This window comes from Pseudorca crassidens, chromosome 17, assembly GCF_039906515.1.
Source record: "Pseudorca crassidens isolate mPseCra1 chromosome 17, mPseCra1.hap1, whole genome shotgun sequence".
NCBI classification, from domain to species: Eukaryota; Metazoa; Chordata; class Mammalia; order Artiodactyla; family Delphinidae; genus Pseudorca; species Pseudorca crassidens.
Genome location: NC_090312.1, coordinates 42,459,949 through 42,486,166, shown reverse-complemented (window position 1 = coordinate 42,486,166; position 26,218 = coordinate 42,459,949). Strand labels below are relative to the sequence as shown.

At 35.6% G+C, this 26,218-nt stretch overlaps 1 protein-coding gene and 1 pseudogene across 2 annotated transcripts in view; one reads left to right on the top strand and one right to left on the bottom strand.

Annotated features, from left to right (window-relative positions):
- VIRMA (vir like m6A methyltransferase associated) overlaps nt 1-26,218 on the bottom strand; it is a 61,465-nt gene that overhangs the window by 9,463 nt on the left and 25,784 nt on the right. For both annotated transcript variants that reach the window (XM_067711759.1, XM_067711760.1), the window contains exons 9-17: nt 23,382-23,873; nt 22,180-22,334; nt 19,230-19,312; nt 17,028-17,121; nt 16,339-16,883; nt 15,578-15,813; nt 14,861-15,113; nt 12,739-12,956; nt 7,137-7,269 (exon numbers count right to left, since the gene is read on the bottom strand). In XM_067711759.1, the coding sequence (XP_067567860.1) occupies nt 7,137-7,269; nt 12,739-12,956; nt 14,861-15,113; nt 15,578-15,813; nt 16,339-16,883; nt 17,028-17,121; nt 19,230-19,312; nt 22,180-22,334; nt 23,382-23,873 (2,209 nt within the window). The remainder of the gene's footprint in view (nt 1-7,136; nt 7,270-12,738; nt 12,957-14,860; nt 15,114-15,577; nt 15,814-16,338; nt 16,884-17,027; nt 17,122-19,229; nt 19,313-22,179; nt 22,335-23,381; nt 23,874-26,218) is intronic.
- Nucleotides 4,997-5,814, top strand: LOC137210148 (nascent polypeptide-associated complex subunit alpha pseudogene; annotated as a pseudogene).

Here is a 26,218-nt window from a genome sequence, read left to right as displayed (position 1 = left end):
TTTGGAATTTATTCTACAGATATGAAAAGGTATTGTAGGGTAGAGTGATATGATCCAATGTCTGCTTTAGGAAGTTATGAACTCACACAAAACTATTTAGAATGTACCAAAGAAGTAAATGGAAGGAAACTGGAAAGAAGGCTGATACAGTACTCTGCAAGAAAATATCAATAAACAGCTAAGAGTTATACAAAAACTGAATATAAATTCTGGAGTGGAAAAGTACAATGAGTGAAACAACAAATTCACTAGAGGGACTTCCCTGGCAGTTCAGTGGTTAAGACTTCGCCTTCCAATGCAGGGGTTGTGGGTTCAATCCCTAGTTAGGGAGCTAAGATCCCACATGCCTCTCAGCCAAACAACCAAAACATAAAACAGAAGCATTATTGTAACAAATTCAATAAAGACTTGAAAAATGGTCCACATCAAAAAAAAATCTTTTAAAGGAAATATTTATTTATTTGGCTGTGTCGAGATCTTTAGCCTGCGGCATGCAAACTCTTAGTTGCAGCATGTGGAATCTAGTTCCCTAACTAGGTATCAGACTCTCGCCCCCTGCATTGGGAGCACAGGGTCTTAGCCACTGGACCACCAGGGAAGTGCCCTCCCCCAAAAAAATCTTTAAAAAAAAAAAAAATCCACTAGAGGGGCTCAACAGCAGATTTGAGCTGGCAAAAAAAAAGAATCAGTGAACTTGAAAAGGGTCAACTAAGATTATCCATTTTAACGAACAGAAAGAAAAAAGAATGAAGAACAAGCATAGCCTCAGAGACTTGTGAGGTACCATCAAGAACACCAACACACACATAATAAAGAGTCTCAGAAGAAGAAAGAAAGAGTCAGGAAAAAATATCTAAAGAAATAATGACTGAAAACTATCCAAATATGATGAAAACATTACACTTTGAAGAGGATCAACAACCTCCAAGTAGAATGAACTCAAAGAGATCCACTCTTAGACACATCATGATCAAACTGTCAAAAGCCAAAAAAAAAAGAGAGAATCTTGAAAGCAGTAAGAGAGAGGTGACTCAACTAATAAAATATTAACAACTGATTTACTGTCAGAAACTACAGAAGGCAGAATGCAGTAGGAAAACATATTCAAAGTGCTGAAAGAAAAACACTATCAACAAAGAATTCTATAACTTACAAAACTATCCTTCAAAAATGAGGGAGAAATAAAGACACTCTCAATTCTTTTTTTTAAGTGAGAGAGAATCTGTCACTAGCAAACCTACTCTACAAAAACTACTAAAAGGAGTCCTGCTGGGTGACATGAAAGGATATTAGACAGTAACCTGAACCCACATGAAGAAACAGTATGTCAGTAAAGGTTAGGTAAAAGGCAGTATAAACGTATTTTTGTTTGTAACTCTTTTCTTCTCCTATCTGAATTAAAAAACAGAATAAAGCAATAATAATAAAACTGTGAAGATGGACTCACAATGTATAAAAATGTAATTAGTATGATAACAGCACAGGAACAAAGCTATATTGTAGCAGTTTTTGTATACTACTGAAATTATGTTGGGATTAATCAGAAAGAGACTATTAAATTAAGGTGTTAAATGTAGTATCCAGGGCAACCACTAAGAAAATAACTTCTTTAAAAAAGGTAAAAGAGAGAAAAAGGAAATTAAAACAGCACAGTAGAAAGCATCTGTTTAAAGCAAAAAAAAAAAAAAAAAAGGAGATAAAGAAAAACAAAAAGATATGTAGGAAGTAAAGAGCAAAACAGCAGACATAAATCCTCCCTGCCAATAATTAAACATTAATGGTTTGAATATACCAATCAAAAGGGAAAAATTGGCAGAATGTAAAAAACAAAACAAAACCTGATCCAACTATGCTGTCTATAAGAGACACACTTTAGATTATAAAATACAAACAGGCTCTACGTAAAAGGGTAGGAAAAAATATACTATACAAACAATAACCAAAATAAAGCTAGAGTGGCTATACCAATAATACAAAATAAAAGTTTAGACAAAAGCTATTACTAGAGACAAAGAAGGACATTTTATAACAACGAAAGGGTTGATCCATCAGGAAGATATAACAATTATGAACATATATGCACCTGACAATAGAGCCCGGAGATGCATGAAACAAAAACTGACAGAAGTAGAAGGAGAAAGAGACAATTCAACAATAGTTGGAGACTTCAGCATCCCACTTTCAGCAGTGGATAGAACAACTAGACAGAAAATCAACAAGGAAGCAGAAGGCTTAAACAACTATAAACCAACACTCGTAACAGACCTGTATAGAACATCCCTCCAAATGGCAGCAGAAGACACCTTCCTCTCAACTGCACATGAAACATTCTCCAGGATAGAAAATAGCCCTAGGCTGTAAAAGTAGCCTCAATAAATTTAAATGGATTGAAATCATACAAAGTATGGTCTTTGGCCACAATGGAATAAAACTAGAAGTCAGTTACAGAAGGAAATTTGGGAAATTCACAATTATGTGGAAATTAAACACACTCCTAAATAACCAAGGGGCCAAAGAAGAAAAATTAGAAAATATTTGGATATGAACAAAACCAAAAACATGACATACCAAAGGCAGTGCACAGAGGGAAATTTATAGCTGTAAATACTTATATTAATAATGAAGAAAGATCTCAAATCAATAACCTAACCTTCCAAGTTAAGAAACTAGCAAAAGAAAAGTAAATTATCCCCAAAGCAAGTAAAAGGAAGGAAACAATAAAGATTAAAGCAGAAATAAATAAAATAGAGACTAGAAAACAGAAGAAAATCAAAGAAACCAAAATGTGGTTATTTAGAAAGATCAACAAAAGTGACAAACCTTCAGCTAGACTAACAAAAGGGGAGAAAAAAGGAGAGAAGACTTAAATTATTAAAATCAAGAATGAAAAAAGCGCCATCATTAACAACCTTACAGACATAAAAAAAGTTTATAAGGAAATATAAACATTTGTGTGCCATCAAGTTAGTAATGTAGTTGAATGAAGAGAAACAAATTCTTAAAAAGACACAAACTACTGAAACTGACTCAAGAAGATACAGAAAATCTGAACAGATTTATAAGTAAAACTATTTAATTAGTATCAAAAACGCTTCCAACAAGGAAAAGCTCAGGTGGCTTTATTGACGAATTCTACCAAATGTTTAAAGAATTAACAACAATCCACAAACTTCCAAAAAATGAAAGAGGAGAGAATACGTCCTAGCTCACTCTATGAGGCCAAAGATATCACAAGAAAGCTACATACCAATATCCCTATTGACTATAGACCCCAAATTCCTCAATAAAGTAAAGCAAACTGAATCTAGCAACATATCAAAAAGATAGTACACAACGAACAAGTGGTATTTATTCCAGCAATACAAGGTCAGTTCAGCATGTAAAAAGCAATCAATGTAAAATATAATACAGAGAAAGACAACATGATCATTTATTTCAATAGACACATAGAAAGTATTTAACAATATCCAACACCCTTTTTCATGATAAAAACACTCAGTGAACTAGGAATAGAAGGGAATTTCTTTGACCTGATTAAGGATATCTATGAGTAACCATAGCTAACATTGTATTTAATGGTGAAAGACTGAAAGCCTTCCCCCTAAGATTAGGAACAAGACAAAGATGTTAACTCTTGCTACTTTTATTCAACATGCAATGGAGGTTCTTGAGAGGACAATAAAGCAAGAAAAAGAAATAAAAGGTATCCAAATTGGAAAGGATACCCTCGTATTTAGAAAAGTCTAAGGAAACCACTAAAAACACTTTCAGAACTAATAAACAAGTTCAGCAAGGTTTCAGGACACAATATCAATATATGGAAACCAATTGCATTTCTAAACACTAGCAAAGAACATTCAGAAATGAAATTAAGGAACAATTCCATTTACAACAGCATTTTTTAAATTCCCAATTTAATTAGAGGCATAAACTTAACAAAAGAGGTACAAGACTTACACATTGAAAATTACGAAACATCATAGAAATATAGACAACCTAAATAAATGGAAAGCCATGCCATGTCCATGAATATGAAAACTTAATAGTACTAAGACAGTTATATTTCCAAAACTGACCTACAGATTCAATACAATCCCTATCAAAATCCCAGCAGTCTCTTTGCAGAAATTGACATAGAGACAGAAAAGGAGATTAGTGGTTGCCAGGAGCTAGGGGAAAGAAGTAATGGAGAGTTTCTGTTAATGGGCACACAGAGCTTCTCTGTGGAGTTATGAAAACATTCTGAAATTAGATAGTGGTGATGGTTGCACAATTCTATGAGTATACTAAACCCCACCAAATTGTTTAAAAGGGTGAATTTTATGGGATGTTATGAAAATGTTATGCAAAAAGGAGCAAAAAGGAGAAACCAAGGTAATAGCAGTGAAATACAAAATAAGGAATGAAGTATGAAAGGTTTTGTGAATGAAACTGACAAGAATGAGCAGCTGCTGAAGATGGTGAACAAAAGGGGAAAGTTAGCCAGTATTCATGGTTTCTAACTTGATGGTCAGGAAAGATCAATGGTATAAAAGCAGGGCACAGAAAAGATGAACCAAGTGTATGGGGAAAGATAACAAATTTGATTTTTGATATTCAGAGATTCTATCCACCAGAACGCAAGGGTAGACGGGAGAGGGAAACACAGAAGATGGAAAAGGAATCGGGCAGGTTATTAAAAGGGGTAAGATGTACCTCATAGATAGAAATGAAGTGATACAGGGGTATATTTTCCTCTGATTAAGGAAGAATACAACAGAGTAGAAAGAACAGGGAAAGAATCTAAGGGAGAGGGAAAGAATTTAGAAATTAAACAGGGTGGTACTGACCTCAATGAAGGAAGTAAGAAAAGCAAATTTATTGATGAGGGATGAATAAAAGCATTAATCAGCAGTCCTGAGAGCCCAGAAGAACCTGGACAGCATGAATGAACACTGGTTAGTCGTTTCTGATTAGAAACTGTTTAACTGATGACACGTTTAAGAAAACTGTCCTGCAACAGGCATGGGTCACGCTCTCACTTGCTCTCTTTCTGCCACCATCTTGGTTCCACGTTCCCCGCACAAAATGCCTGGTGAAGCCACAGAAACCGTCCCTGCTACAGAGCAGGAGTTGCCACAGTCCCAGGGTGAGACAGGGTCTCGAACAGAATCTGACAGTGATGAATCAGTACCAGAGCTTGAGGAACAGGATTCTACACAGGCAACCACACAACAAGCCCAGCTGGCAGCAGCAGCTGAAATCAATGAAGAACCAGTCAGTAAAGCAAAACAGAGTCAGAGTGAAAAGAAGGCACAGAAGGATATGTCCAAACTGGATCTTCGACAGGTTACAGGGGTTACTAGAGTCACTATCCGGAAATCTAAGAATGTCCTTTTTGTCATCACAAAACCAGAAGTATACAAGAGCCTAGCTTCAGATACCTACATAGTTTTGGGGGAAGCCAAGATCAAGGATTTATCTCAGCAAGCACAGTTAGCAGCTGCTGAGAAATTCAAAGTTCAAGGTGAAGCTGTCTCAAACATTCAAGAAAACACACAGACTCCAACTGTACAAGAGGAGGAGAGTGAAGAGGAAGAGACTGATGAAACAGGTGCGGAAGTTAAGGACACAGAATTGGTCATGTCACAAGCAAATGTGTCAAGAGCAAAGGCAGTCTGAGCCCTGAAGAACAACAGTAATATTGTAAATGCTATTACGAAATTAACAATGTAACCATCTGAAAAGAGGGCCTTTTTTGGTGTTTCAAAAGAGTAACTGCAGCTGGGTTAGAAATCTGTACTGTTTTTATCATTAATAAAGTTATGGCTTCTTGTTGGATGAAAAAAAGAAAAAAAATCTGTCAAACTGATATTAACATGTCACTTAGCATCTGGTAAGACTAATAAGTGGTGTTCCATCAAGTGAGACACTAAAATCTCTTTAGAGTATGTAGCTACAGTCCTACTGTTAAATATACCAATCTTTCAGAATCAAAGCATCTGGTAAGTTTAATCACTTTAATAAACTACATATGACACAGAACAAATAATAATTTGCCAATAAAACTGGCACAACAATAACTACAAACACAACAGGCAGCCAAGAAGGGCTTACTGGAGGAAATATTCTCAGTATAAATTGTATGCCTAAGAGAAATATACTAAACAGTAAATTTAATTTTTTCTTATGAAATCATCACATACATTTATTTTGTTAATACTGTACTATACAGGTCCTCGATAACTCTTTCGAAACAGAAATCTTAAATATGAGCTGCATTTCTTAAATCAATGTTGACAGAATATCAAACCCATAGGATGTTAACAGCCATACACATACACATACACATACACATACACACACACACAGACGCACAAGTATTCTGCAGGCAATACATTTGGACAAAACTGGATTAAATTGCAGTAAAGCAAGTTTCTATTCATCCAGGGCCTTTTAGAGCTTTTAATATACTAATGTGCAGTTGAGCTCCATCTGGGAGACATTCCCAAACTTATTTGACACTTTTTAAAGGCAGGCCTATTAGTGGCTTCTAGAATTGTGTCCACAATATATACCACAATTTTGATAAATACTAATGAGAGAAATTTTTAATTAGATTTTAACAATAAGATTTTAAAGCTAGGGAAATAATCTTTAATTGTATCTATGATGGATCCAAAATATTCCAGTATAATAAGCTTGACATTCACCCCAAAAATCACAACATCCAAAACAGAGCCAGTAAATGTACAATTAAGTGACACTAAGTAAATATTTGATTAAGAGACTGATAAAATTTGACTATTCTGACTGACTCTAGCAAGGTAACTCAATGTAAAGAATGAGGTAAAAAAATAAATGCACTATAGGTAGTATTTTTCTCTCTTTTAAGAAAATGTAAATCATAGAGTATTCACAAATTAATAATGATGCCTAATAAATTAGAGTTCAATAAATTCTACTCTTAAACATCTACTTTTTTGATAAATCAAAACCCCGTACTTATAGTGGGGTGAGGACACAGAAAAAAACAGTACTGTTAGTTCCAAGTTCCAAAAACCGTTATTCCAAGATATTTTTGAACCCAAGCGATTTTTTTAACATATGTAAAAGTTTATAAATATAAGAAATACCAAATACATATATATACTTACCATTGTATCAGAATTAAGAATCTGTCTCATAAATTCCAAAAATGAAGATGCAAGTTCACCCGTGTCTTTACTAAATGTGCTGACCACTCGTTTCAGTAAACTATGCAGAGCATTACTGTTTTTCCTTAAAGAACTGTAAATAAAGAAAATAGGCAATTTCTTAAAATTTGAGCATATAAATCTAGTATAAGAAAAGAACTATCTCAGGACTTCCCTGGTGGTGCAATGGTTAAGAATCCACCTGCCAGTGCAGGGAATGCGGGTTTGAGCCCTGGTCTGGGAAGATCCCACATGCCGTCAAGCAGCTGAGTCCGTGTGCCACAACTACTGAGTCTGCACTCTAGAGTCCGTGACCCACAACTACTGAGCCCGTGTGCCACAACTTCTGAAGCCCACACACCTAGGGCCCATGCTCTGCAACAAGAGAAGCCACCACGAGAAGCTCGTGCACTGCAACAAAGAGTAGCCACCACTTGCCGCAACTAGAGAAAGTCCGCGCACAGCAACAAAGACCCAACGCAGCCAAAAATAAACAATAAATAAATTAATTAATTTTAAAAAATGAACTATATCAGTTCAGACAGCCTAAAATTTAGTAAAATTAAAATTTTACATTTCAAAAAATGTAAAAAAGTACTTTGGTGTTACCTGTCACACAAACTATTTAACAAAGCATTTTTTATAGTTGATATCTCCTTTTAAGGATAAACTTCAAAAACACTGAAAGAAAAAATTTTCCCCCAATAATAACGCTATAAAACTCAGCAAAATAAACTTGCAGGTTCCCTTTTTTACACTTTTTATAACCTGAGGATTTCTCTAACGTGAGGTTATAGCTGTCTCAAAAGCCTGACCAGAAAGCCTAACTTATGTAACTACAAAGAATGATTAACTTTATGACATTGTAATCTGACAGAAAGAAATTAAGGGTACAGAGTAGGCATCAGCAAATTTTTTATGTAAAGAGCCTGATGATAAATATTCTAGGCTTTATGGGGTTATACATAACTCAATCTGTTTCTCTCTATACAAAACATCAGTCTCAGTCACAACTACTCAACTGCTGATACAGTGGGAAAGCAGCTGCAGACAACACATAAATACTGGCTATGTTCCAAGAAAGGCTGGATTTGGCCTGTGGCCCACAATTTACCAACCCCTAATATAAAGAGATTTCAGCATAAGAAACAATCACGATATGTATTCAAAATCATGACAATATACAGCCCTGCTAAAATTATTCTATGCATTTACACAGTTCATAGTTGATCAAAAGAAAATTTCAAGATTTGGGTAAAGCAATACAAAAGAGAGAAAGAAGACTCGTGCTCTTGAGAGCTTGATAAAATAATAAAATGGACAAGGCACAACGAACAGGAATGATATTAAATACAGAGATAATACAATTAATGGAAAAAGTAAAGGTTCAAAATTGGACTATACCAATTACTAGCCTCTACTTATAACCTTAAGAAAGTGAACCTTACTTATACGGTCTATCAAAAACTGGGGTCCACTACACACCTTTTAGAATATCTACAATAAAAAAAAAAAAAAACTAGCAATACCAAAATCTGGCATTTTGCTGGTAAACTTGTAGAGAAGTTGTCTATAAAAGGGTAGCACACTGGACTGCTGGGGTGATGTAGATAGCTCTGCATGGAAATGAGATGCTAGACACATGACTCTACTCATTTGTCAAAATCCACAGAACCGTGTATTATAAAACATGGGTGAGGTTACAAAGAAAGGGGGAAAGCTAGAATCAACCTTCTGATATTGTATTAGAATCAAAGTATCTGTATGGACTCATTTAAAAAAATACATACAGACAGGGACTTCTCTGGTGGTCCAGTGGCTAAGATTCCATGCTCCCAATGCAGGGGGCCCAGGTTCGATCCCTGGTCAGGGAACTAGATCCCACACACCGCAAATAAGAGTTCACATGCCGCAACTAAAGACCCCGAATCCCGCAACTAGACTCCACATGCCTCAACTAAAAGATTCCACATGCCGCAACTAAAGATCCCGCAACTAAAGATGCTGCAACTAAGATCCAGCGCAGGCAGGCAGGCAGAAATACAGAAAGACAGACAGACAGACAGACAGATAAATGGAAAGATATTTTTTAAGTACATACATAAAATAAGTAGATGAAAAAATAAACGTAGATTTGTGTATATGCATGATTTAGGACACATATATTTCCCAGCTCTAGCCAATAAGAAGAACCAAAATCAGTAACATAAGTTGAACAACAAAATAAATAACAATAGTGTTCAATTATTATACAAGAAAAAAAAGTCCATGAATCCATATTGATATACCCAAATAAGTAAATAAATGAGGGAAAAGTGATGAGTTCTTTCTTACAGAAGGACAATTAAATGAGAAAGGAATGAGAAAAATAGGAAATCACTATTAGAACACCACAGTAATAACTGCCACATGCCAAGATTCACCGATGGACAGTAAAATGAGTGGACGAAAGTTCTAAGTAGAAATAGGACATTTACATAGTCTCAAAGTATATTCTTCAAAATGTTTAGTACTTAAAAACAGAAAATTAGTAAGTTGGCTGTGCAGAATCCTGGCAGACAGCACCTCAGTCAAGTGACCGAGGTTAATATCATCACTAATACACTATGTATTTTCTGATATGATGTACTCACAAAGGTACACTGCCTCTGTAGTATCCTTCTCAATAAAGCATAATCTCAATCTAATTATGAGAAAACGTAAGACAAAACTAAATTGAGGAACATTCTACAAATGCTCTCCAAAAATGTCAAGGTCATGAAAAATGAGGATACAGGAGACAAAGGATACATTAAAACTAAAAGCAAGGTAGGATCCTATCTTGGATCCTGAAACAGAAAAAGAACATTACTAGAAAAACTGGTAAAACCTAAATAAATTCTGTATTTTAGTTAATAGTATTATGACAAGCTTAGTTTCTTAGTTTTGGTAAATATTCAATGGCTATATATGACATCAACACAAGGGTAAGCTGGATGAAGGGTATATCTGAACTCTGTACTATTATTTTTGTAATTCTTCTTAAAGTCTAATATTCTCTCAAAAATTTTTTTTCTTGAGTGGGGCCTGCTTCAGGACTAGATGAAAAGTATATAGTGATCTGTTTATTTAAAAAGCCAGATCATACTACACCTCTGCTCAAAACCTTACAATGGCCCTTATAAGTAAACCTAGAGGCCCTTGATGATCTGCCCTCCCCACACCTACCCATTACTACTCTGACCCTAGGCCCTATCATTTTTCTCCTTGCTTACTCACTTTAGGAGCAACCACCATGGCCTCAAGGCTTTTTCTCAGACAAGTTAGGCATGCTATTTGCAATGGCTCTCCCCCAGGATATTAACGTTTCACTCACCTCCCTCAGTTCTTTGTTAAAGGGCTACCTTCTCTGTGAGGGCTTCCCTGATCACCTCCCCATACTTCATTTAAATGACAACTCTCACCCTCACTTTGGCACTCACTATCCCTCTGCCCTACTTTATGTTTTTCTGTAACATACTATGTATTTTATTTACATGTTTAGCATGTGTCTACCTCTAATAGAATGAAAGCATCAAGAAGACAGGGATTTTTTTTTTTTTAACTAAATCCCCAGCACCTAAAACAGTGTCTGGCCCAGAGAAGAGGGCATTCAATAAATATTTGTGGACAAAATGTTCCTTCATAATGTCTACTATGAACCAGGTTTCTAGGTGCTGGTGGGAGTACAGTCAAGCAAATAGTCCCTGTCCTTGTGCAGCTTATATTCTAGTGAGGGAGACAACCAAATAAGCAATAAGTCTATATAATGTAATGTCAAACAGTATAAATACAGTGAAAAATATAAAGGGGAATAAGGAATGGGGACACAAAGAATAGGCTATTTTAGACAGGCATTTAGACAGGAAATATATTGATACAGATACCTGAGTGAAGTGAGGAAATAAGTCCTATAAGAATCTAGGGGAAAAGCATTTAGGAAAAAAAAAAGTCTGGAGGTAGGAATGAGCCTGACAGGGAGCAAAACTGAGGATAAAAGAGCTATGAGATAAGTCAAAGAGATAAGCAAGGGTCAGACTGTATAGAGGCTTAAAGATCATTATAGAGTTTGAATTTTATTTGCAGTGCAACAGGAAGCCATCAGAAGGATTTAAGCAAAACAGTGACACGTATCTTGTTATAAGTTTAAAAAGATCAGTCTGAGTGCTAAGAAAATGTATTTTAGGGGGACAATAGTTGAAGTAAGAAGAGAAGATTGGAGGCTACTGCAATGGGTCATGAAAGAAAAGAGTGGACCGGATACGGGTGGTAACTATGGAGGTGGAGAAGGGTCATCAGATTCAGGAAGTATTCTGGAAACATAATGAACTGGACTTACTGATGGACTGGATGTAGGGAGTGAGGAAAAGAGAAGAATCAAGAATCTCGAAGTTTAATATTTACCAGGACAAGCAGGACAGAAACATGTTTGAAGCAAGAATATCAAGAGCTCTGCTTTAGCTCAGTTTGGATGCCCATTAGATAGCCAAGTAGAGATGTCAAACAGATACATGGGTTACTTGGAGCTCAGCAGAAAGATCAGAGCTAAAGAAAGAAAAGGGAATAGGTTATGATGACTTACATGAATCTAGCAGAGCCAACGACATCACATATCGTGCTATGGCAGAGGTATGCAAAGGGTATTTGTGAAAGCACCTAACCCAGCTAGGAATGGAGGAATCAAGGAAAGCTTTTTGGTTTTCTTGTATGTGTAATGTATGAGTCTTAAGGGATATAGAGTAAATATCCAGGCACTAGGAAAAAGGACATTCAAGAAGTAAAATTTAAAGACTTTGGTGAGAGATTGGGAGGTGGTGGGGGGGAGAACTTGGATGTTCAGCAGTTGCCATCAACTGAGAGAGAATACAGGAGAATAGACAGACTAAGCAGGTGGAAAAGGTAGCAGCCAGCACCAAGCACAGTAGCTGGAACATAAGTTTTCAACCAATGTTATAAGAATTAATGAGAGGTACAAATACATGTTTCCTAATCCTTTCTATCTCGTATTTCTACGTACTTCTACAAATTCCAAGGAAAACTATGTAGTAGCCACTATCTCCCTAGTGAAGAAAATATGAGGGCATGGAGAGAGAGATGGGAGCAGAAATTACACTTGAGAGACTGAGCAGCATGAGATTTACATCATTTCAAACAAATTTCATCTCAGCCATTCCTCTAGAGAAAAAACACAGAATCAGCACTTTCAGCTTTAGGGTCCATAATATCACACTACCGTCATCTTTGAAGAACAAGTGAATGTACCAACAAAACAAATATCTTAGAGCATGAATTAATGACCCTGGAACAATAAGATTTCCTTGTTAAATACTGCAAGATGCCTGCATTAATGTCTATCTATTCAATTTATATTTTTAATCCTAAAGATTTTATTATTAGCAATTTTCATTGCTAATGAATCTTTTCCATAAACACGAAATTTCTCCACATGAAAGAAATCATACCTTCAACCTTCTACAACAGCTATGAATTAATAAATATGGGGGGATTTAAATACAAGAGTATATTAAATTAGATAAAGCATTACCTTTTTAAATGAAATAATCCATAATCATGCTCTGCAAGAAACATCATTGTTCTGACACATGTCAGTAAACAGCTGTAACTACTCTCAGAGTTGGCTAGCACAGCCAGGAGACAGTCACAGATTGAGGCCATCAATTCTTTGTTTGGTAGAGAATTGGAGAGCTGCTCCAGTTCAGAAATAGAACCTTCAGAAGAGTTTGGCAAAATTAGTGCAATGTCCTGTGAGGGAGGAGGGGAGTTGGGAAAAAACATTTTTTTTAAATGATTGTCACTATCACTTAGCGTTTTTATTTCTGAAATACACAGCAATTAGTAATTATCAAAAAACTATGGTTACTGTCCCATCCCAAACATAGATTCAAACACATTAAGAACAAAGGAGTTGTTTTGTCCTTCTATAAAGGTTAATACAAGGATACACACCTAAAGAAATAAAGACAAATATGTTGTTTCACAGTATTTTACTTTATGAGACCAACGCCTTACCACTTGGCAACTGTGCCTGACTCACAGTATTCTTATTTTAAAAGAACATCTCTCTGAAAAATTGTTCCTTCTGGATTACACTGAGTGTAATTTCTATCTTCAGATGGTTAGCTTAGTACTTTTGGTACTAAAATATTTTAAATTACTGTATTATTCATTCATTTGAATATTTTTTAATTTATAAAGAAAGCATCAGAGAAATAAATTTTAATAAATATATCCATATTTGAATTAAAAACAACACAAAAAGAAATGGATGGAGAAAAAAAAACATTTAGGCACAGTCTTCCAATATTTTCCTGTAGTTTTTATATACGTTTAAAATTCAAGTTTTTCAATGTCAGCAAGTTTACCTAAAAATAACTAAAAACTCACACTACTCTTTTTATAGAAGTAAAGCAGACATTACAGAAACATTTTTAAGTATGTGTTATCGCCTTTAATCACCTCAACACACTGGAAGCAAGTATTCAACTTGGGTTAGAACTATAAAACAAAGCTTGAATAGAACGGAAATATAATAAGGTGAGGCCAGCCAAGAAAGAGGTTTAAGTGATCAGGGCAGCTAGGATGCTAAAGTGTAACTCATCACAGTCATACAACCCAACGTGAACTACATTAACAAACACCAGTTGACTGCACATTCTGAGGTATAAAGACTTAAAATAAGCCTTTTTACCTGGTCCAAAACTGTTTTCTACCAGATCCCCTTTTTGTGAAAACAAGTCACACCAAAAATGTTCCTTCTTGAGTGTTAAATGTAACCGAACTGGGTTTTGGTTAGCTAGAAAAAGGTAATCTTCCATGATGGGATCCTATTAAAAATATTCTGCCTGGAAAAATCATATTTGATTGATTTAGATAGTAGGAGCATTCTGACAAGCTAAAATGCCATTAGGCATAGAAATCTCCAAATATCGCAATAACAATGGGCTCTAAAAGTTAAAACAATTCTCATTAATTCATGGAACTATAAACTGGAAGTCAATAATATAAACAGCAGGAAGAAATACTACTACTTTTAGTCAACGTCTTTATACATGTTTATAGCACAGTAGTCTGAAACACACTAAAATGTAGTAGCCTGTGACGCCTTCAAAAGTTGTCCAGGGACTTCCCTGGCGGTCCAGTGGTTAAGACTCCATGCTTCCAATGCAGGGGGCGTGGGTTTGATCCCTGGTCAGGGAACTAAGATCCCACATGCCGTGGGGCACAGCCAAAATAGATTTTTTAAAAAATTGTCCAAACAAGAAACCATGGTATTAATTCAACCAATCACAAAACTATAATATTCAAGAGTGAATTGGTGTATAATATAATTAGAAGGAAAATGAACATACTAGACATAACCAACCCCAAAGAATACAATGGCACGTAAAGTAAATATCCAAAGACAGTGTCTCATAAAGAAAATGAAAAAAGCTATTCAGAGAAACCTGTGAAGTACAAAGTCAAAGAAAGTTATATAGCACCAAATCATTTTATTGTTGGCTCACTGGTCAAATTTATCTCCCTAAACAACAGTAAGAGTAATGAAACAGATGCGATCTCTTTGTTAACAGACAAGATTTACATCAAGAGAAGCTTTTAAGAAACGCATACACACAAAAAAAATTTATAAAAATAACTATAAATACCTGATCACAGAGAGACTGCAAAATGGATGTGATAAATTCAACACACTGTTGGCGAATAACACTGTCTCCAGGAGACCGCACCAAAGCCAACAGATCCTGGAATATCTCTGCATATCTTTCATCACCTTTAATAGTTCCATTAATTAGATGCAAAATAGCTAATTTACAAGCTTTGTGTGAAGCCAGAGCATCAAGAAGAGCAAGCAACCTGGTGGTTTGGCTAGTATACTGTTTTTCTTTATCTTCTGAAGTGCTGAAATAAAATCAACACATTTAGTGAACAAAATTCTTGATTTTAAGGCATTACTTAATAATTTGTTTTTCAACACATATCAACTTACACAAATCTTATATAAAACATTTCATTCCTTGGGTATCACAACTTCTCTGGCATTTTACAATTACTATAAAATTTTGTAAATTCAGGTTTTTAATAATGTATTTTCTTAAATCAGAGTACTTCACAGCTCACCTTTCAAACACCCCAATCTTGAAACACGTCAAGATATCTTGCACATGAAATAATGACATAAAGTTTCCTAATTAAAATTAATCTATATTCATGTGTCTGTGTGTCTGTATGTATATGTGTATATTTATATGTATACATATTATCTGAGCACACTAAACCCTGGTTTCCAAATTCTAAGTTAAAAAAAATGAATCTGTGTCAAAGACAACTTGAGGAAAAAAATTTTTAATGCAAAATCAAAATACCTTTGCAAGTCTTCTACAATCAAATCCAACACAGTTCTCATAATCAGAAGTGCAGTTGGTGAGGCAAGGTCACACAATTGAACACAAATACGCCGTAACATATGTTGAATGGGCTGGCAGGTTGTGCCAGAGAAAGAGCGAACTATTTCTTGGAGCAACTTTGCTTGAACATGAAGGTGCATGCTCCACAATTTTCGGGTGTTGAGTGCCACTGATATATCATGTGACTCAATAACCTGTTAAAAAAGTATAATGTGTACGTAGATTTTTAAAAATATTTATTTATAGTCACAAAAACTGTTCAGGAAGAACTGTTATGAAAAGAACATCTTTACTGCATGCTTAAAACATTTAATTTTCTGTTATACAATTAAACATTTGCTTGAATTCAATGCATCTAAAAAAATCTTATTGTTCTCAGGTTAGCAGTCAGTAGAGCAGAGTCCATTGGTGAAGCAACCTAGTTAATGTCAAATTCTAACACATGATAAAGGTGGGGGAAAAAGGATTTAAAAATAGCAAAAGTACAAGTACACATAACAGCATAATAAAATTCACATTAACAAAAATTTATTTAAAATGTTACTCCCATATTTCCTTAATGACCAACTTGCTTCAGTTTTATCTCACCCTCATCCAGTTATTTTATGTCTTTCTTAGGGGAAGGAGATGAGGGTTTGTTTTTTTTAAACAAAATCACTGGCTTTTTAAAAAGTGTTATTGCAGTCATTTATAAGATGCATGTTATATGGAAGTGATACCTGAGTTGTTTGCATGGGCAATGGTAGAGGCAGCAGCTCTGAAAGGAGTATGAGTCCAGAAAAAAATCCTTCAGGAACCTTCAAGATCGAAGAAAGAACTTCTTTTAACATTAAAGACCAAGTATTGTTGGCCAGAGTCTCTTCTGAGATTGTGAGCTTTTCATTAACTCCTTGTGTAAAAGTCAGTAATATATCAATGATATCATTCTGAATTTTCTGTTCATCACTATCCAAACGACCTGAGAGAGGGATAGAGCACAGGAGCATGTGTAAAGTCACAAGTGCTGAAGGGACACGCATGTCCTTAAACTCAAAGGATCCACCTCTCAGGAGTTCCGTTAACATAGTTTTAAGAAGAGTAAGTGTGCAGCGAGCCATTGAAATAGTAGTAACTCTGTGAAGGGTGGTCCCCATGTTGACATGGAGTCTCCAAGGCTGAGTCAGAATACTGTTCAATTTTTGCAGCACCCGAATAAAGGTGTCCATTCCTTCAGCAGAAAAAAGCTGAATGACAGCAAGATTCCATTTCAGGTCTTTCTGTTGACCTTTATATAAATAAGGGAGAAAAAAAAAAAACTCTAATTACTTACATATTAATCATTGGTTAAGATTTTGAATATTTTATTTAATAAATGATATTTATACTAGGCCTAAAAAATAGTAGTTTTTAAGCACAGTAGCCACATTACCTTCAACAGGAGGTGGTGGACATGCCACATTACAGAGAACACGCAAGGCAGTAGTAAGGCCAACTCCTTCTGGGGTCATCAAGTTATCAATATTCTTCAAAAATAAAAATGAATAGAAAGTTTAATTTCTTGGTACCTATCAGGCCCAGAGAAGGTATTAGTTAAAAATATGAGTTTCAAGTTAAGTACTTACATCATTTTAAACTTCTTAACTAAATTTAAAACATGAATAAGGCTAATGAAGTTTATAAAGGTTATATAATCTTTGGCATATGTTGTACCATATATGACATTTTGAACATAAAATGAGTAATTGCAAACACAAGTATATTAAAAAGTACTGACTAAAACAAAGGCTACATACAGATTATGTATGAAACTCTGTGGATAAAGAATTTAAAATAGCTCCTTTTTCGATACTCTTACTATACATCGTCTTTCCCAAAAAGGAAGAAACGACTGATTTTACAAAGCCCTGTGGGTACTAAAGCTCTTTGAAAATTGAGGAAGCATGATGGAATGTTTTAACACTACATAACATACATTTTGAAAAATGCAGATACCACAAGAATCTAGTTATGATGGCCATTTGGGGCATGGCTAGAGGAAAAAGAAATACAGTTGCCTATGTCCTTAGCACCTGCCCACGCTATGCTTCCTGGCAACAAATAGTTGTTTAAGTTGCTTTATTTTTGTAGTTTCCAAGGAGCAGCATATAGATGGCTAAAAAAAACTTAAAAGAAATAGCACTTTAAAATGTTACTAATTCAGCTTCTAAACCTCAGAGGAGAAACCTAAAAATAAGAAAATCCTTTTCCTCATATGTTTCCCACCTTAGGTTATCTTTTCCTCTAATTTCTTCCTTGCTGTCTTTCAATAATTCACAAATTACATAAGGCAGCAGGGAGCCACAGAGTGAAGTTTCAGTCTTAGATCAACTGTCTTTAGTACATCTTAGAATGAGAGTCATTTATAATAACCATAATTAATGGGACAAGGATTTACACAAAAATTAAAACTCTTAATTACAGTATGTATTCAAATTTCTACTACTGAACTTTTTATTGGTTAAGTACTTTAAGTGAAACCATCTGATATTTATTGGATACTTTATATATTCTCCTAACCATGCACAAGTACCCTAAATACCTGACCATCTAAATTTACAGGACACTACTGTACTTCTGCTTAAAAAAAGACCGAACATAATGAAAAACTCTAGATATCATTTGAGGCATAAAGAACAGAAGAATATGATGACATTATAGGAGGAAAAAGTACTCTTAGGGGAGATGGAGGAAAAATGAGAAGGGACACAAGTTAGTGAAGAAAAATCTGAAGCAGATAAAACCGAAATAGCTCTTTGTTGGTGGGTCAAAACAGCAAAAGATTAGATAATATACATACATTACTTCAATAACACACTGCAGCTCCAAGACCAAGGTGGTTTACACACACAGACACACAGACACATACACAACACATATAGCTCATCTGTTAAATGAAAAAGGAGATAATTCAAGGTCCATTCTGCCCCGCTAGTTTAAAACTTTTTATGCATCTATGGGCACTTTTAGCCCTTCTTCCTATGATACACATTGGATCAGCTAAGGAGCAAAGAAAACTTTTCAAACTTCCAAAACTAACAATGCAATGATTTTAATGAATTTTTTCATTATGAATTACTTGAAGTGTATATGCATTTTTCAACTGTAATATTATGAATTATATGATTTTCAACTCTCATTAATTACTTCAATTGCAGATTTAACCATCCCAAATTAACAGAACTAGTCCCCATTGCAATTATCTGGAACTGACTCTACCAATTTTTAAGTACAAATTTTGAGGGAAATTCTTTTCCACTAAAGTTTAACTATAATTATATGTTACATTATCATAGCATTTAACTTTAAAACACTTTTGTAAATGTCATCAAAATGGTAGGTGATAATATTCCTATTTGAGAGGGAAAAAAGTAGGACAGAAGCTGGTAATAGAAAGCAATAAAGTTGTGTGCATCTGTGTTCATTATACACACAATTACATACCCATCTATACCCAGTACCAGTCTATACCCACAAGACGAGTAAATCAATCAAGTACACTTAACTGCATTACCTATACAAGTGATTTAAAACAGTATTACTATATACTACCGCACAGTTCTGTAAAATCAAGGCACTTTTAAGTTTTACTTACCTGTTTAACATATTCAATTAGGTTTGGGATGCAGTTAATCTCAAATCTAAGGTTTTTCAGAGGTTCAAGCCACTTGCCAAGTTCTTAAAAACAAAAACAGTAATTCATAATATAATATTTTAAAATAAAAGCCTTTATAACAAAGCCTTTAAAACAAGGGAAGTAAAGGTATTCTTTTCCTGAGAAAAACCATGGTTTTAGATTATCAGATCCATGTTCATTTCAATAAACTAAATTTTATACAGGAATGAACTTATGTCTAATTATTTAAACAAGCTTTAAAATGAAATGAATGTCCTACTATACTGGCTTAGAAATAAAACAACCCAATCCAAAAATGCGCAGGAGACCTAAATAGACATTTCTCCAAAGAAGATACACAGATTGCCAACAAACACATGAAAGGATGCTCAACATCACTAATCAGTAGAGAAATGCAAATCAAAACTACAATGAGGTATCACCTCACACCAGTCAGAATGGCCATCATCAAAAAATCTACAAACAATAAATGCTGGAGAGGGTGTGGAGAAAAGGGAATCCTCTTGCACTGTTGGTGGGAATGTAAACTGATACAGCCACTATAGAGAACAGTATGGACGTTCCTTAAAAACCTAAACAGAACTACCATATGACCCAGCAATCCCACTACTGGGCATATACCCTGAGAAAACCGTAATTCAAAAAGAGTCATGTACCAAAATGTTCATTGCAGCTCTACTTACAACAGCCAGGATATGGAAGCAACCTAAGTGTCCATCGACAGATGAATGGGTAAAGAAGATGTGGCACATATATACAATGGAATATTACTCAGCCATAAAAAGAAACGAAATTGAGTTATTTGTAGTGAGGTGGACGGACCTACAGTCTGTCATACAGAGTGAAGTCAGTCAGAAAGAAAAAAACAAATACCGTATGCTAACACATATATATGGAATCTAAAAAAAAAAAAAAAGGTCATGAAGAACCTAGGGGCAAGACGGGAATAAAGACACAGACTTACTAGAGAATGGACTTGATGATACGGGGAGGGGGAAGGGTAAGCTGGGACAAAGTGAGAGAGTGGCATGGACATATATACACTACCAAACGTAAAACAGATAGCTAGTGGGAAGCAGCCGCATAGCACAGGGAGATGAGCTCAGTGCTTTGTGACCACCTAGAGGGGTGGGATAAGGAGGGTGAGGGAGGGAGACGCAAGAGGGAAGAGATATGGGGACATATGTATATGTATAACTGATTCACTTTGTTATAAAGCAGAAACTAACACACCATTGTAAAGCAATTATACTCCAATAAAGATGTTAAAAAATATATATATGTATATATTAAAAAAAAGAGGTTACCACCCTTAGATTTTTGGTTTCTGAAAACTTAAAACATTTACATGGTTACATCTAACTATACTGAATATTTTTGCAGCAATCAACTTACAACATTAAAAAAGAATTATAAAATTAACTGCTCATAAACCAATATAATAACATAATGTTTATTCACCTAATGCTGCCACTGATTCCCACACCCCCAAAAAAGCATACACAAAATGTATTCATTTCTAACAGGATCAAACCCATGAGGGGACATATGCCGAGTGCCTTTTCCCTTATCATGAATTTTAAATTTTATCAATTTCCTAATTTGCCTTTACGAAGTTAAAAGTAATCACTATCACCCCAAAACTAATAACAGCAAGCTTTGTTTATAAAAGAAACACATGAAATATACCATTTACTGCAACCGAACTCAAAACTCTCCTAGAAGCTATGCCATAAAACCTATACTTTATCACCAAAAATGTTTTTAGAAAAGCATTCTCACGTAATAAGTTCCAGACACTTTATAGGAATGAATGAGGGAAGTGCAAATAGTAGTCACCCTTCCTTGCTACTACAATCCTGAGGATTACAACTGTTTACATCTGAGTATTTTCCTACGGATTTTTAAATTAACTCTTTCATATATGTACAATATATAGTGTTCAAATGAAAGATATAAGGAATAATAAAACAAATACTAGTGTACGCATCACACAGAAAATGTAGTAAGGCATTAATACTACCTTTGAAGACGCTGCATACCCTCCTTTTATAAAGGCATACTTCAGGGGGAAAAAAATCTATTTTCAATATAGAAAATTGAGTGCAGTACCCAACTTTTACTGGTGGTATCGCACATAAAATTTAGGATTAAAAAGAAAAGAGGCCTGGGACTTCCCTGGCGGTCCAGGGCCAGTGGTTAAAACTCTGCACTTCCACTGCAGGGGGAACGGGTTTGATTCCTGGTTGGGGAACTAAGATCCCGCATGTCGTGCAGTGCAGCCAAAACAAAAAAAAAAAAGAAAGAAAAGAGGCCACATGCTATCATAACATTTACTCAATGTTATCAAATTTTCTACTTGGCAAGGTCAGAAAGCCAAGAACCAAAATAAAATAATAAAAACTTGTAATTAAATCCCTTAAACTTTTCAAGACTGCCCACATAATAAGGTTTGCCATAAACTTCATTCAACATACATTTAGAAAATAATGTTCATATTCATCATTCTTCACTTGAGAATAGCACGTGTTAACCACAAATGGATTTCTAAGTTGTACTTACAACAGTGTTGTACTTAGAAATACATATATAGAAAACACACACACATGCAAACTATAAACAAAACTGAACTTCTGAGTTCATCTTTAATTCTACTTTGATTAGGAACTTCAACCACCCAGAAATTTCCATGGCTTTTCAGAAAAAGGTACTTTGAACAATTTCCTAAAAATCTTTTTAAGAACACCATATAAAATACCTCCATAAAAGGTATCTTAACTTTCAGAAAGTTAAAAACAGGGTATTACCAGGTATATTATCAAAACATGATAAAGTACTAACTACAGATATTCAAAGGCTTTTTTTCTTCACATATCATAAATGCTTAAAATAACTTCAAGTACCATACCTTGCAATTTAGCATTATTTTCATCTGCTTTACAAAGCTTCAAGAGAGATGCTGCATGCTGTTCTAGCATTTGGACATCACTGGAAGACTGAACCACCACCAAAATAAGTATGCATGCATAATTATAAGCTACTGACTTCTTAGACTTGGAATCACTGAAACAAAATAAGGTTTTAAAGTTTTTGATATGAAAATAAATTTTTAGGAACAATTTTTAACATTGTTTTCTACTTGGTTTTAAAGGGATCAAGGAATTTCACAATGAAACATGACTGACTTCCTGAAAACAGGAAATCGCACTTTAAAGTTTCACCTTCAATTCACCTGAAACCACTACTTAAAAGTATGTAATAACGAAGCACATGCATCAAAATGGAAAGTGAAATTCTATTAAGAAATAAGATCAGAACAATGAAATATTAATAAGTGTACTTCATTAGCAATGAAAGATTAGGAAGTACACTTCATCGGTCTCCTTTAAAATGGTTGTTCACTCTGGATAAATAGGAACAAGTGTGATGAATCAACCTACCACCATGATTATTCAGACTTCCACTAAAGAACTGTTAATATACAGCTAGACATAGAAGTCACTGTTGTTTGCCTTTTACAGGTCCCCCCAAAAGATCCATCACTCAAGGAGTCATATCAAGACCCCGATGCAAAGGATGCCACTGCTTTGCATGGCATGAACCAGGAAGAACATGTTTCTCTTCTCATACACTAAAACCCTCTGCCCTATAGGGCAAGTTCTTGAAAACTACTGTCATTCTCAATCCCCCTCATCCAGTCAAAACACTTCTGAAATCCGAGCACCATGAATAGCTTAGAAGGTATTAGCTTAGAATACCTTAGAATAGCTTAGAATAGCTTAGAAGGGCAGAAGACAGCAAGATAGCCCTCATGACTCTTATGGTATACGTATGTTCCTGTACCTTAGGATTCCCCTCCACAAAAATTAGCAGGAGTACTACAGCTGCAATCTTTGTTAACACCGTGATGAAACTGGAAGAAGCTGCTATTTCATTTATTTACAGCCACATCTTAGAGATTTCACCATTCTAATCCTTAATTAAGAAGTTATGTGTTATGTCAAAAAATTATAGTTTTTATTTTCAAAACACATTCTTCCAAGAAACTACCCCATTAGTGATGTGGTTTTCCAATAAAATAGAAAATTTAAGGATTAAGCATAAAATTACCCTAAGGCTTCTTTGGAATAGTACTCCATTAGAGTAATAAGACTTTGGAGATTTTTCTCAAGACTGAAAACATGGCCAACAGCTGATCTTCCCACAGGATTAAAAGTAATCAAGTAAAGATTGTGAAGAGTTCCCAAGAGATCTGAATGGTCAGTTTCTTCACTGGCTGTACAACGCTGAAAATGGCTGAACAGTTCTGTAATACACTGCAAAGTCTGTGTTGAGTCCTGTAGCCACAAGGCAAATGCATCATCAATAACAGCATCAGATTGGAGACCTTCTTCTTCATCTTGATCATAAAGGTGACACAGAGCTCGGATCAACAAATTTGTTGCTTCATATTCTGACATAAAAAAAAGAAGACCCTTTTGTGACTGTGCAAGAAACTTTAAAACATCTTTTGTGGCTTGCAGCACACCAGGGTGTGCACTTGTTACTGGAATTGACAAAAGCAAGGTAACCAACTCCAAGAAGTGATGACTGTGAAGATACCTGTAGAAGAAGTAATAAAATATGTTAAGTCAGTGTAAAACATTCTTCATTTATTCAATATTCATTAGACAGGAGAGAGGTAAAAAATTTAATGGCAATAATCCTTATCTTCAGCAATATACTGCTTTAACTAAAATAGTACTGTAAGTAGCAAGCCTTCTATCCACTAGGCCAAACAAAAGTGAAAGTTCTGTAAGGCTTTTTCCTAGCATTCAAAGGATGTTTAATAAGTAACTGTGACAAGTTTTCTCTTTCCAGAATCAACCATGACTTTAAAATCTGGGACTTCCTTCCAGGCCACTTATCAAATGCTCCTTCCTTTTAACCATGGTCCTACTCAACCCATGGCATATCGGTATATCTGAATTAGTATATCTAGGGAGAATATAGTACATATACCATAAAAAACTTATAGTATATTCAGATTTACTATAGGTAGTATATCTGAATTAGTACCTCTAGGGGGAAAAAACCTCAAATTATCAATTTTCAGTATTTAATACAATAGACTCTTTTATCAAATCCAAGAACCATTTTTTTAGTACCCATAGTTTTAGTAGAAAAAGTCTGAATTTACCTAACACCCCTAAATAGACCCAACTGCTACTGACAGAGTACTTTCACCGTCCTAAAAATACTCTGTGCTCCATCTATTCATCCCTCCCTCCTTCCCAATCCCTGGCAGTCACTGTCTCCACAGTTTTGCCTTTTCCAGAATGTCATATAGTTGTAATCACATAGCACAAAATTGCCTCTTCAATCAATTTCTGCTTAAACTCAGGCTTCTGTCATGATAAAAACACCTCCACTAACTTCTTACCACAAAGGTGAACATTATTATGCTCTAAGAGCATCCTTAACCACCTCATGGACTGTTCAGAAAATAGTTAACATGGCAGGCCTCAGAATGTTTATTCTTAGAAAGGCCTGCTTGCACGGTTGGCCCTTGGCTGGCCTCTGGGGACTTGGATTTTGGGAGGGTTTCCGCCCATCAACTGGTAAGAATACTCACTGCACCTAAACTGTTTATGCAAATAATATGGTTTACGCTGAACACCTGCTTTCCTTTTGGGAGTCTGGAATTCTGATACATGCTAGGTACTGGGTGCCTACATGGCTATCCCCCAATAATAAGCTTGGATGCTGAGATTCCAATGAGCTTGCTCAGTACGCAACATTTCACACATGTCACAATTTGTTGTTGGAGGACTTAAGCGGGTCCTTTGTGTCTAAATGAGGAAAGGACTCTGGAAGTTTATGACTCGTTTCCCAGGCTTCGTCCCATGTACCCCTTCTCTTTGCTGATCATGTTTTGTATCCTTTTGATATAATAAATCGTGGTCGTGATTACAACACAGTCCTGTGACTCCATCTAGCAAATCTCGGGGGTTATCTTGAAGACCCCAACATGGTACATTAATGAACCTTGCCGTCACTTCAAACTAATCCTTCCAAAATGTAATTATTTATTTCAAAATTCACTCTCCCTCCTAATTTACCAGTTTCTGTCCATAAAACCACAGTTCCAATAGTTACCTTGGCTAGAAACATCAAAGCTCCTTCTTACTTTCTCTTACTAGGTTCAGTTGCCAAGTCCTAGTAATGCTTTTTCACAAACTCTCAACAGTGGCACAATATCTGTCTTCCCATTTTCTGTAAATGCCACTATATCAGGCCAAGTACTTAGCACAACACCTACCACCTAGACTCTTCAGACAGGCTTATCTACCTAATAACTCCAATTTCTCTTCCATTGCAATACATCTTGTAACTATAATATAATCTTAGAACACTACTTTGATCATACCAGATCTGCTACTCCAAAATATTCGAGATCTTCCCACATTCTAAAAACAAAATCCCTGGGAATTCCCTGGCAGTCCAGTGGTTAGGACTCAGTGCTCTCACTGCCAGGGGCCCGGGTTTGATCCCTGGTCAGGGAACTAAGATCCCACAATCTATGCAGTGCAGCCAAAACAAAAACAAAAACAAAAATCCAAATTCCTTAGTGCACAGCATTCAAAGCCCTTTATTTCCTAAAGTCTGATACCCAAACATACCTCCTCCAATTATGGGGGAAAAACAAGACTTAGTAGGCCATTAATTACTCGTTTCCCCTCACTGACTATTTGAGAGCTTCACCCTTTTCTTATACTCAGTCACCCTCAGTGCATGACTTCAATTCCTACTTTATCAAAAATAGGATCAATGGGCTTCCCTGGTGGCACAGTGGTTGAGAGTCCGCCTGCCGATGCAGGGGACACGGGTTCGTGCCCTGGTCCGGGAAGATCCCACGTGCCGCGGAGCGGCTGGGCCCGTGAGCCATGGCTGCTGAGCCTGCGCAT